Source organism: Condylura cristata, unplaced genomic scaffold (genome assembly GCF_000260355.1).
Source record: "Condylura cristata isolate star-nosed mole 26May11 unplaced genomic scaffold, ConCri1.0 scaffold00011, whole genome shotgun sequence".
Classification (NCBI taxonomy): Eukaryota; Metazoa; Chordata; class Mammalia; order Eulipotyphla; family Talpidae; genus Condylura; species Condylura cristata.
Window position 1 is genome coordinate 16710679 of NW_004567112.1, and position 12990 is coordinate 16723668.

The window sequence follows — 12990 nt, forward strand, 5'->3', positions numbered from 1 at the left end:
TTTTTTTGCAATTAATAAGGAACGTCCTGTTCTAAAAACCACAACTGTTTCTATAGCCAAGACCAGCAAGGTGAGCTTCCGGCAGGAGAATCGTACCCTCCTTTTCCAAAGTCCCACCAGAATGCAGTAGGTACAAACACTCTGCCTACAGCCCCTTACATTTTATTTATTTATTTCTTAAAAATTTAAATTTTATTTATTTTTGTGTAGAAGAACTGGGGTGTAGGCCAGAGGTGAATGGGGTGCAAAGATCACCAGAGACAGAATAGGGATCAGAGCAGGCGAATTTACTGAAACACACTGCTGAAGGGAGCAGCAAACCAGACAGGAGAGGTCTGCTGCGCCATATGTGTGTCAGCACCCTGGCTAAGTGAACTCAGTCTGTAGAGGTGATAACCCTGAGATTTAAGCCCTAGGGTACCAGGGAGGCCCCCCCTTACATTCTGTCTGCAGTGCGGCTGGGAAGTTGCAAGTAAACTGGCCTCATACTTAGGTCTCTCTTGTTTAAGGCCTGAGGCCAGAGTTATCCTTGGGTCTGGGCTTTCAGGCCAGAGCTGGGCTCTGTGTCAATTCCGTGGGTGGCCAATGTTCGTTCTCTTGCACTTGGGTGGACTATGGTCTTTTCCTGCAACTGTTCTATGGCTTCCACTCACCTCCATGACCTCAGATTACAAGGGGCAAATCTAAAACACAATGGTCGCTGCTGGTGGTGTATTTGAAATACACACAGGAAACACAGGCTAAATGGGCCAATAAAGCGCCTCTAATTCCACCCTGCTGGAAGATCACACTTGCTGTTTAAAATCATGCCAGGAAATAAACTACTGAATGGGGTGTTTTTGTCAGAGACCCATCCTAGAGAGTCTGAAAACCAGGCCTGAGGAACGGGGAGGAAGGCAGGGTGATCGCTCCTACCTTTGCCAGACAGCCGCCGGGGCTGTGTGCCAATACAGATGCTGCGGCTGTCCTCGTCATCCTCCGGGGGTCGGCTCAGGTCATCCCAGGCGCACTTGGCACTGACACCACTCAGGTTGGAGCCGTCCGTCTCAATGCCTTTGTCAACTCTTTCCTGCTTGGAAAGAACCAAAGAGCCAGAGTTCCTTCAGCGAACCAGTGGCTCAAGGTCACCACTGACATCCCAGTGACCACCTTTCTAGTATTTACTGAGCCCTGGAGGTTCTGTGCACAGGACAAGGGCTGGAAGAACACGCTCTCTGATTTCATCCTGTCCTGCTTTGATGCCAGCTAGTGAATTCCTCCAGGGCGGCCAGGTATTAAAGGAAGCCAGGAAGACTTAAAAGTCCCAAAGGGAAGTTTCCCCTAGGTCATCAACATTCCAGTACAATGACCATCACACTTATTTCAGAGACCCCACCTTGCCCACTCCACGTTGTTCTGTGGAGTCGATATGACAGATAGTCAGGAACTGCTTAGTCTATTCCTTTCCTCCCTGGTCATCCAGGAAGAACCCTCAGCTTCTGCTACAGAGGCCAGGGTGAAGCCTGCCACAGGCAGGAGAGGCCACACTGCAGTTTCCTCGTCCAACAGCAGAGGGTGTGGGTGCACAGTAAAGCACCACCACAGAGAAGGACAGGACTCACTTGTTTGGCAAAGGACTCTGGAGGGCAGCGACCATCTGTAGACCCCACCAGAGGCCCGAGGCCCTGTCTTTGTGCAGGTCTTGGCACTGCTAACTCCAAATACTCTCCAAATGGCCTCAAGGAAGAGTTGTACCCAAACATCCCTGGGATTTCTGATTAACAGTTCCATGATGCTGGGCTTTGGATTACAGGTCATCAGGAAGGCTTCAGCAATCCTGTTCATAAACAGTCATGTGAGCCAAACAGAGCTCCCGAGTGAACCTCCGTGTCGATCTCACTCTCACCAAGGCCTCCACAGGAACCAAACTGGCCTGGGAGCCTTTCTAGGGAAGCATAAGGCAAGCTTATGTGAGGTCCTTACAGCTGAAAACCAGTCAGCAGGTGGCCCTTCCCTGGATGCCTCCTTCCCTTCAATCACACTCTCCTCCTTTCCAATACAATCATCAGCCTGTCCAAAGATGGGGATCAGAGCAGACAGGGGAAGGCTGATGACAATCCTCATGCTCGAGGCAAGAGTGTGTGAGCCCTGTTTTGCTTAGGGGAGAGCATGAGCCCTTTTAGCTCCATCGGCCCCCTGAGGCCCCTAAGAGCTGACAACACCTTTTGGTTCAATAGTTCAATGCATTTTCTTTATAAGTAACAAAGAGTTAAGACCCAGGTAAGTCAAGGAACTCACTTAGGAACATAGCAGGCAGGCTAGGAGTTGAGGTAGGATCAAAGGAACAGGAGCCAGTCCTAAAATAAACTGGCCGCAAGCAGGCCCCAGAAAGCACAAGCAATTACAAGGAGTGCCCCTCTTGGTCCAGAATCACCAGAAAAGAAAGCTGAGCTTTCTCTGAGGCACATCTGCTGGCTTTAAAGACAACCAGGGACATTTAATGGCTAGGGAAGACAACTGTTCTCCACATGTTAAGGAAGGATGAGTTGCTTACCCTACCTGGTCAAAGGACCAGGTCTTTCTTATTATTTGTCACTTATGACAGGGGCCAAAGAACCCACAGAGCCCAGTGCTGGATCTCGTGTGGCTGCAGAAAAAGGGATTAGGGAAGCACAGCCTTCACAGTTCCTGGTTCCTGCATAGGCAGAATCTACAAGGAAGTCAATTTAAAGTAGAGATAACAGAGGATCCTGAGAGCAACTGTAAGCTTCAGTGTTAAAGGTGCTAAGAAAATAGAGGAGCATCATCTATGAATGAGTAGGGTTTTCTGCCCAAGAACTCACAGGTCTGCAGTGAAGAAACCAGAAACTGCTGGCTTCGTGTCCATCTATTACTTCTCTGCCATCTCTCCTCCCTTCCAGAGGACACACAGCTCCGTGCTGTGGTCTACCAGACTGTGAGGAGCTGAAAGCATGTGACTGGTAGGGGCGTTGGGAAGTAGGAGGCAGACACATGCCAGGCACGTTATGAGCTATCTGCTGTTCTTGCTTCATGAGCAGTACAAAAGAAAGGAAGTTACAGTCTATGTAACTTTCAACATTCACCTGCGTGCCAAAAGACTGCTTCTTTTGGGAAAAAACAACAACAACAAAGATGACAGTGTAACTTGGCACACTCTGGCCACAGTGGTGGGCAGTTGCAGGCCTGTGTGTACAGAGACGTCCTTATACATGAAGGAAGCCAGCCTGCCTGGGACAGGAACCTGGTATCTGAAAGGGGCATGTGACCACTAGACCTATCAAGATTCACCCATAGTAGAGCAGTGACATCAGTATCACCTAGTCTGTCTGTTACAAGGTTACGGTAGTTGTGCAGGGTGGCTCCCTGAAGGAAAGTCTGTTTTGTTTTGTTTTTTAAAGGAGGAGGAAGTGGGAGGATGAAGACTGGACAAACAATATCTATACATTATATTGATTTTCTTTAGTTACTACTTATCTAATTTTTTTTAAAGTCAGGTTTACTGATATATGAATTGCATACCATAAAATTCATCCTTTTTAAATGCAAAGCACATGTGTCTAAGATAAGTTTTCCTGGCCTGAAATCTTTGCTCTCTTAAGTACTCTGTGGAATTCAGGGACAAGTTCCAAATCATGCCATATTTCTACTCACTCACAAATAAAGCTCCTCCGTTTTCCCAGGATGAAAGCCAGTGTTATTTGGAAGAGGCCTAGGCACAGAGTGCTAGAAAGGTTTTCCTCACTCAAGACATACTTGCAGGTGTGGATCGATCTCAAATATGGTCTCTCCCCTCCGCATGTCAGTTATCAGCCAGGGGCCGCCAGCACTGTGGACAAGGAAAGGGGACAGGGTGGTAAATGAGGGCCTGCGGCTGATGGCCTGGATCTACAGCCTGTCCTGTTTGCTGCTCCAGGCCTAGAATGCAGGGGAATGGTTTGTAGTCAGGGACCATCAGGGAGCGAGTCCTCAGGAAGCCCTGATGTGAAAAACCAATGCTTTAGAAGCAATGAAAGGGGGAGCCCACACATGGGAGAAGTAGGGAGCCCCACCCCCACGTAACCCAGCCCCCACCTCATAGGGCAGGGGTACTCACACGGGCACTGTTCGCAGCAGCTCCAGGATGCCCTGCCCATTCCACTGCTGGGCTGCGTGGAGCTCCTCAGTACAGACACCAACAATCTGAGGCCAGGAGACAACGCCAGGTGTGTTAATGCACATTCCTCCCAAGAGCCCAGCCTCTCAGGGTCATGTTAAGCACCTCAAGTCAGGGGACCACTGGCAGGATCTGTGCTCAGGGGCTGGTATGTCCAAAGTGGGATGGTCTCCTTAGGAGGGAATGGCTGCCTGGCTAGGAGGTGGAGTGGCTCACAATGCACTGAGACCTGCCCTTCCTCTGCTATGGCGGTCAGGCCTCTGGTTGACACAAAGTCCAGCCACAGGCTACAGGGGAGAAAATCAGGGCCTGAGTCAACCAACTCAGGATGGTTGCCCATCTCACATCCCTGGAAAAAGAGGAGGGCCAAGGAGATGTTCCCACCCAGTCTAAGATCCTGAGGAATGTAAACAGTGAAGATTTTGAGATCCTTTAAGCTCAGAACAATGGCTGAAGGCCCCAAGAGCTTGCAAAGAAGCTTCCTTCCTTATTAGGAGCTGAGCTCTTTATGTAAGTTACCAAGAGACATAACTGAACCTTCACTGGGACCCCATCTGATGGAAAGCAAGCCCAGGTGAGGGGCACATGCACACCCCTTCCAGGTGAGGGCAAGTCCAGTCCAAGTCCTTCCTGCTGGGAGGACTGGGCATCGGCTCTCAGTCTTTACTAGTTCACGGAAATACTCTATTTCAGTTGTAGCTACTATCTGCTACCCAAATAGCCTCTTCCCTTTTCCTTCTCCAGTCTCAGCACATTAAATCTGAATCTGACAAACTAGCAGAGGGAACAGAAAATGGGAGAAGGCCAAATGGAATCTTCCTTTCCTTTACTCCCCCCCCTCCCCAAACCCTCCTATGCTACTAGGGTTTCACCTGCAGAGAAGCCTGAGTCAATGTCTAGCCTGAGTCTCACCTGCAGGAAAGTAACTACCCCAAAGGGCGTCTGCACTGGTTGCATCTGTGGGTCCTCTGTTAGCAGCATGTGCTGAATTCTCGATTCACTGTTATCCAAAGGGCTATGCCAAGACACATGATCCCCACTGCAGAAGGTGTTCTCTGTGGGAGAGAAAGGAGATTGTCAGTGTTTGAGCCCCTGCATCCAGGACTGGATGAAACCCAACCTGAGAACTGAGAGGCCCAGGCTGGGAGGCGCCCTGGCTTCTGAGGCAGCCGCTGTGAAGGAGGACAGAGAACATTTACTAGGACGGAGCTATTGACCCCAAACCAAACATGATCCTACTCGCCAATTCTGCCAGCCTTCAGTAGAAAAGAACAGGTACGGGTGTGGGTGTTTGCTTCGCCTGGCAAATCCAGAGACTTTGGCCTTAGCTTCACTTCCCCAGCACCATCACTGCTTCAAGGGTTCAGGTCTGCCAAGAATAAAGTGCTTTATTGAGGATTCACTGGCCAGAAGTCCACAGGGAGGCTGGAGGACAAGGAATGCCTTTCAACTCATAAAACTAAACAGGATTTCCATTCTGCTCAAACACTTCTTGTATGCCATCACCTGTGGGTATTTTCCCCCAAAAGTGATTCATTTTTTAAAACCTAACCTCACTTTAAAAGGAACCGTCATGTAACTACACTAAATAACGAAATTAAGTGGAAAATTTGTGTTACTTACTATACAGTAGAAGATAACCTGATAACTTAAAAATAATTAAGTGAAAACAAATGGTATTAATTTCTAATGGATATTATCTACCTAACACTGTTGAAGCTGAAATGAATAAGGGTTAAAGGGCTGTTAAAGGTTTAGTCATATCATACTGAAAAAAATCACCAGGATTGAACTAGAGAATTGAGGGTGGCAGAGAGTCTTCCCTATTCATATCATTAAATGTTCTGTCTTGTTATCAGCTAAAGTCTCCTGCCAGCTCTGGCAAACCCTGTTTGCTCTGGCAGGTTGGTTAACTTTGCAGCTGGCAAGGCCCTATTTTTATTTGCTTCTGCCCCAACCACAATTTCTCAGCTCACTTATAAGCAGCAAACAGCGTGCCTAGTGAACGTGTTTTTCACTCGTGTGTGTAATTTTCCCTCTGCTGGAATACAGTTTACATACTGCCCTGAGTTATAATCACTTTGGCAGAAAATAGGGAAAGCCGCAGAACCTGTAGTTAACAGTAAGCGCCAGTAGGTGGCGCCATCACTCTGGTTTTAAGAAAGAGAGGTAGTCCCTACAGCACCCGCAACTAGCTGGCGGCTGTAGAAATACACCTCAAACTTACAGGGACTTAGGCTGGAAGCAGGGGAAAGACTGGAAAGAAATCAAGATTTTTAAAAAATAACTAGAATTAACAATGATTTAAAAATAAGTACTGAGCAAACACAAACTATTTAAACTAATTTCAAAGATTCTTTAGACTTAATTTGGGAAGGGGCTCACGTAAGGAAGCTGGGAAAGGAAACCTATGGGAAAGGCAGAAAGACCCAGTTGCTGCTCAAGATTTGGCAAAAGGGCCCTTCCTGGTGGCACAACACGTTAAAATGCAGCACTGTGACACTATCCATGGCTACTACAGCACAAGTTTGATCCCTGGCCAGGGAGCTCACCCACATGGCGCAGCAGACCTCTCCTGTCTTGCCAGCTGCTCCCCTCAGCAGTGTCTCAGTAGATCCTCCTGTCCTGCTCCCCACTCTGTCTCTGGTGAACCCTCTCATCCCCTGCACCTCTGGCATGTACCACAGTTCTTGTGCGCATACACAAACAAATGTTAAAAAAAAAAAAAAAAGAGAGAGAGAGAGATGTGGCAAAAGGTGCTAGTGTGTATAAGAGGGGGGGGGAAGGAAAAAGGAAAAGTATCCCACAAAAAAGTTTTGAGAGCATAAGGCTAACAACCTTCTGGCCAGAGGCAGTGTCTTTCTTCCCCAGCCCTGCCTGGTGGGGGGACTAGACTTATTAGCTCTGCTGTGGCCAAGAAACAGTCTTTCTTAACAATGAAAGAGGGTTGGTCACAGTTTTCAAGCCTGGGACAAAGCCACAAAGGGCTCATTCTTGGGTCCAGTGTGGTCTTTATGCTCCAGACGCTCAGCCCCATTTCACGTGGAGCCACCGGTGGGTCTCCTTACTCAGGCCCCAGCACCCACCCCAGGAAGCTCTCTGCCCCTGCAGAGAGGCTTTCAAATGCTAATAATGCTCCGGTCGAGGCCCTACTGTTCCATCCAGTGGCTGGAGAAGCTGGCTCCCTCTCCCTTCTTTCTGGATGTCTCGAATTATCCTTAACCAAGAAATCAGGCTGTAAATCCCAGAGGCCCCACCCAACCACTCAGCAGAAGGGCTGCTGGGTGTGTAGAGAGGCCGCCCCATGCGAGGTCCCACGCGACGTCTGATGCTCACTTTCCATTCTCTTCCCTCTTCCTAGGAGTTTTGCCTTCGAGTACTCTGAGAAACCTCCCTCGGTGCTGCCTGTTTAGAAAATTCACCAAAGGGGAAACAACACATAAAAGTGGGAAAAGAGTTCAAAGATGCTAGGTATAGTTCTACATCTTACTTCACTGAGAGAAAGGTTTTGTAACTCTAACCTTCCCTATTAACAGACAACTCTCTAGAATGAACTCTTAAAAGTTGGGGGGAAGAGCTAAGTGGATGTGCAAAATCTAACTGGTCCCTCAGGTGACCATCACCCTACCCCCACCTCCTAAATATCCTGTTGTAGTCACAGTGGCTTGAAGTTGGACTGTTCTGGATATAATAGGTTAGCAAAATCTAGAGAAATGGATAGCAGAAGAAAACAGCCATTGTTTGTAGAATAATTACTACAGCTTTTGAAACTCCAAGAAACAAATACATTCTTCAAGAGTTCTTAATGCACCCCAACTCTGGAGAATGACTGTCTCCAAGCTGTGTGATGTTTCGCACAATGGCTCAGAAAGCAGTGCTCCTCTCCCTCTGCAGTGGTCAGAATGAATATGCGTGGTCCAGAGGAAAGGCCTAATGTTATTCTTGGAAGCCCAAAAGTAGGGTTTCTCATGGATGAAGCTTGGAGTCCCGAAGCAGTGGAGGAGATAAAGTTCAAAGTCAGTCCTGTGAGCCTCTGCCTAGCCCAAGCACTCCTAACTGGGGCCACCGAGTCTGCCTACTGCCCTGACTGGATCCCTCTCCTCAGCCTCCCCCACTCACTGTCCAGGTGCTTTCTCCTTGCTCTGAGTCAAGCTGAGAGGAGGGGAGTGGGAAAGTATGTGCCTAGACTATTTGTTTCTTGGTGTAGTTCCAGAAATGAAGAGCCTCCAAAGTTTAGGAGGTCGTACATAGGGCAGAAGACAGCCGATATCACCACCGCAGAACATATTTCTGGAGCCTTTAACATACCTATCAAATGTTATACTCAGTCGGCTGTCCAGAGGGCACACAGTCTTCACTGTCCAGGCAACCAAGACCCAGAGCCTCCTCCAGGCAGACTCCACCTCCAACTGACAGCATCACAAAAGGAAGGTCAGCTCATTCCCTGGTAACAGCAAGTGTCCTTCCTCCAGGGCTCCAAATAAAGCTGCCTGCCACTACTCCCCATCCCCAAGCCAAAGCTGAGTGTTCAGTTTAGAGCTTTGTGGCAAGACCCACCCAGGGAACTCTGGATGGCAGCCGAGAGCAATGAGATAGCAATGACATCTGCACATCACAAAGGAACACACATAAAAAGTAATAATCATAGGCACGGGGAGAGATGTATATACAGAGAGATATATGTATGTATGTTCTGGATGATTCTCCTTTTAATGCTTAAGCTCTGCAGAGAGGATAACAGTGGGATATGCTGGAGCTTAGAGGCTTCATCTGGTTCAGAGCGGCAGAATTTGGCAACCCTGCTCTTCACACACATGCACAGCAGACAAGATGGTTGTAGAGAAGGAAACCCCAGGAGCAAGACTGCACAACAGCCCTACTATCGGGCTCAAAATCAAACTCCTCCAAAGAGAGGGCAAGATGGAAGCCTTTCTGAAAGAAAGGAAAGAAGAGTGAAAGGAGGTGGGATGGGGGGAAGAGATTAAGGGGGAAACTGATTCTTTATACCTGTGGTTAATGTGCTTTTGTGGCCAGAAGGCAAAGTTCTTCATAGCTGGCTGGCTGGCTGGTTTAAATGATAGCTAGCAGTCACGTTTTTAGAATTGGTCAAATGGCAGCAGAATCAACCCTCCCTCCACCCCCCACTTCTTTTTAAAGTTCTGAATGCAGTTTCACAACTTGAAAACTCAATCTGAATATTCCATTAAAGAGCTTCCCTCAATTAGTTCTGTAGGATATTAATTTGGCTACATGTGGCTGCAAGACACTGTGAGGGAAATGGATGTGCTAAACCGCTTGATTAAATAAAGAGCAATATGAGACAAGTTTGTTCTTACAAAATGGAAAAGAAACACAAAGGATATTCCTTCTAGGTTTTGCCCAGATTCAAAGGAATTGCCAAGGATTAGAGAGTTAGTCAAAGAAGACTCCAAATTGCTTCCCCATGTATTTTCTCAAAGCCTCTGGCTCTTCAGCATCCTCCCTCTCTTCTAAGCCACAATCGTAAACACAAATGATGAAGTGTAAGGAAAATCCCTTTAAAAGCAAAGAAGCTCAGCACTAAAAAATGGACTGGGGTGGTAGGGTGCTGGTGGACTGCTAGGAGCACTGGGGGTCCTCACCTAGAAGTAAGTTCCTGAGAAATGCAGACCATTCAGGATGGCTTACCGGCCTGGCAAAGGTGCTGTTCCCCAAACGCAGATCCCTTACACCTTAGGGCTATGACAGAACAACCTCATTCTCTCCAAGAAGGTACTGCACAGCGAAAGAGCTCAGTAGGGGTGAACATGGCCGCACTGCAGCTGTCATTCGTCAAAGCCTGTTTAGTCCTCACCACCTGCTAAGCCCTTCTGTAAGAAACACAGGTCTTTCACATTTCAGGACCCTTGAATCTTTTGCTAGTAGGTGTTTTCACTTTTCTTCAAAGAAGCTCAGCTGCTTGGATACTTGCAGTCCAGCATGGAAGAATCTCCTGCTCAAAGATATGTAACTGAGCAAAATCTGCCTTTACTGCTTTCACTCTCCTTCAAGACACAGATGTCTACACACGGGTGAGAGCCCAAGTCTCTTTGTTCTTAAAATCAAAGAAGCTAAGGGGGTTTTAAACCTGCAATTCCTGCATACATTTCGATACCATCTCCCCTCCCCCAAACACTGGGAAAACCTTTTAAACTTAAAATCAAGTATATGCTTCTATTCCATCTTTTTCCTGAAGAGACCAAATAAACCTACAATGAAAACCCATTTAGTTGCCAGATACATGTAAACTAGCACAGTCACTTTGAAGGATCACATGGCAGAATCTATTAATATAAAGGGTATATTCTCTTTGACCAATCATTCTACTTCCTAGTATTCACCCTTGAGCCAAGTATATTCACAGAAGGAATGAACTAGGATGCTCACGTATCAATGCACTATTTGTAGTGGTGGAAAGTGGAAATAATCCAGTGTGCATCATAGGAGAATGATTAAATTATAGTTATCCAAATCCAGAAAGAAAAAGAAAAATAGTGGATGGCTTCACTCATAGCAGGAGTATAAAGGACCAGGGGGAAATAATAATAATAATAATAATAGTAATTATGAACAACTATATACAAGAGACATTTTATGAGGGTGGAGTGGGGGATGGGATCAAAAATGGGGGGGAGAGGGAAGTGCACTGGACTCTGGTCATGGCACACTGTTGACCTGGTGGTGGAAAGCCCACAGGAATTACAACTGAGATGGAAAAAGGCACAAAATAATGTAAAAAAAAAAATTATAGCCTATCAATATATAAAATCATAGGCAACAGTAAAAAAAGAATTAGATAGGCCCCTCCCTGGTGGCGCAGCCGGTTAAAGCACAGCACTAAGAAACTAAAGCCACTTCTGCATGAGTTTGATTCCCGCCTGCCCCAGAAGTGACCACATGGCGTAGCAGACCTTTCCTGACCCGCCCGTTGCTCCCCTCAGCAGTGTACTTCGTCCATCTGCCTGTTCTGCTCCCCACTCTGTCTCTGGTGAAGCCTCTCACCACCCCTGAGCCTCTGGCCTGTACTCCAGTTCTGTAGGTACAAATAAAATAAATCTTTAAAAAAAAAAAAAAGAATTAGATAAATATTTTATACATTGACTTTGAAAGGGGCCTCTGTGGTGTGCAGGGGCTTTAAAGTCTCAGTGCTATTAAGCTATTGCCAGCCACTGAGGCAAGAGTTTGACCCCCCACCAAGGAACGGAAACACCTGCTGCAGCAGACCTCTCCTGTCCCACCCACGACTGCCCTCAGCAGTGCGTTTCAGTAGATCTGTTCCCCACTCTGTCTCTGGTGAATCCCTGTAGAGACTGGCCTGAGATTGGGTTGTACGGTCACAGAGGCCCTTTATCTTCAGACTCTGAATTTCTAACTTTCAAAATGTATTTTGTATTATTTGTGAACTGGAAGAAGAGCCCCTCCTTGAGCCCTCTGACATGTAAGGCGTCTCCTCTAGCAGCTCCTGCAGCTCTCACACCAGCCAGTGCCCCACTCACTCTGAGTGCAGAGAGGCAGATCTGAAAGGGCCAGGACACTTTGACCAGCTTAGATTTTCAGTTCTTGAACAAATGTCCTACCTTCTCCTAAATTAACCAGACCATTAAGGCTGGTCCTCTTGCCACCAGCTTTAAACTTTCACTTTGCTCTTTCTTTTCCTTTTGGAACACGTTATGGTCAGTTACATAAAAACAATACCCTTTCTTTCCCTTGAAATTTTTGCTTAGTCCTCTTATGTATTGTACACTGTTCCTTAATAGCGCTTTCAGAATTCTTACTGCATTGCAGTTTAGGACTAAAACTTAAAACATCTAAAATCCAAAATGGTAAACACACTGGACAGACCAACAGCCTTGGAAAATGACTGCACATACCTATTCCAATTTTTATTTTATTTATTTATTTATTTATTATTACTTTTTTTTATGTGCAGAAGAAATGGGGTGTAGGCCAGGGGTATGAAATGGGAAGATTCACTAGAGACAGAGTGAGGAGCAGAACAGGCAAGACAGGAGAGGTCTGCTGCACCATGTGGGTCAGCTCCCTGGCTGGGGATTAAACTCAGGCTGTAGTGGTGATAGTGCTGAGACTTAACCCTTAGGCCACCAAGGAGGCCCTTGCTACCCCGATTTGTCTGTGGGAAGAACTAATATACTCTTGCACTGAAACAAAGCTACATTTGTGGGCCCTCCTTGCTGGTGCAATGGGTTAAAGCGCAGCACTGTGAGGCTCTCCGTGCCCACTGCAGTGCAAGTTTGATCCCCAGCCAGGGAGCTGACCCACATGGTGCAGCAGACCTCTCCTGACCTGCCCACTGCTCCCCTCAGCAGTGTGTTTCAGTACATCTGCCTGTTCTGCTCCCCACTGTGTCTTTGGTGGGTCCTCTCACCACCACCCCCCCCCCACACCTCTCGCATGTACCACAGTTCTTGTATGCATAAATAAATAAATCTTAAACAAAACAAAGCTACGTTTATATCTATGGACATTCTAAAGTCATACAATGTTAGCATAGCCTTCATCTTGCCTAAAGTTTAAAGTGGGCAGGGCACCTTGTCCCACTAAAGTCTGGAAATCTAGAGGGTTCTAGAATAATTTTTTGACTTTGTTGTCATTTTGTGTTTATTTTCGAAGCAGAAAGGGAGAGTTGTATTCTTGAGACTTATATAGGCTAGGGAGATGCAAACAAAATAAGCATCTCTGTTTTTCCTTCAAGAAAGAAAGTGGCAGGCCCTCCCTGGTGGCGCAGCAGGTTAAAGCACAGCACTGAGAAGCTAAAGCCACTTCCACATGAGTTTGATTCCCGCCTGCCCCGGAGGTGA

At 47.0% G+C, this 12990-nt stretch overlaps 1 protein-coding gene across 2 annotated transcripts in view; it reads right to left on the minus strand.

The window, feature by feature from the left end:
• SUFU (suppressor of fused homolog (Drosophila)) overlaps nucleotides 1–12990 on the minus strand; it is an 88955-nt gene that overhangs the window by 31632 nt on the left and 44333 nt on the right. The window contains exons 4-7 of one of the 2 annotated variants that reach the window (XM_004680482.2): nucleotides 5066–5208; nucleotides 4094–4179; nucleotides 3754–3826; nucleotides 916–1069 (exon numbers count right to left, since the gene is read on the minus strand). In XM_004680482.2, coding sequence (XP_004680539.1) covers nucleotides 916–1069; nucleotides 3754–3826; nucleotides 4094–4179; nucleotides 5066–5208 — 456 coding nt within the window. Of the gene's footprint in view, nucleotides 1–915; nucleotides 1073–3753; nucleotides 3827–4093; nucleotides 4180–5065; nucleotides 5209–12990 lie in introns of both variants that reach the window. The other variant, XM_012723892.1, reaches the window with a different exon arrangement.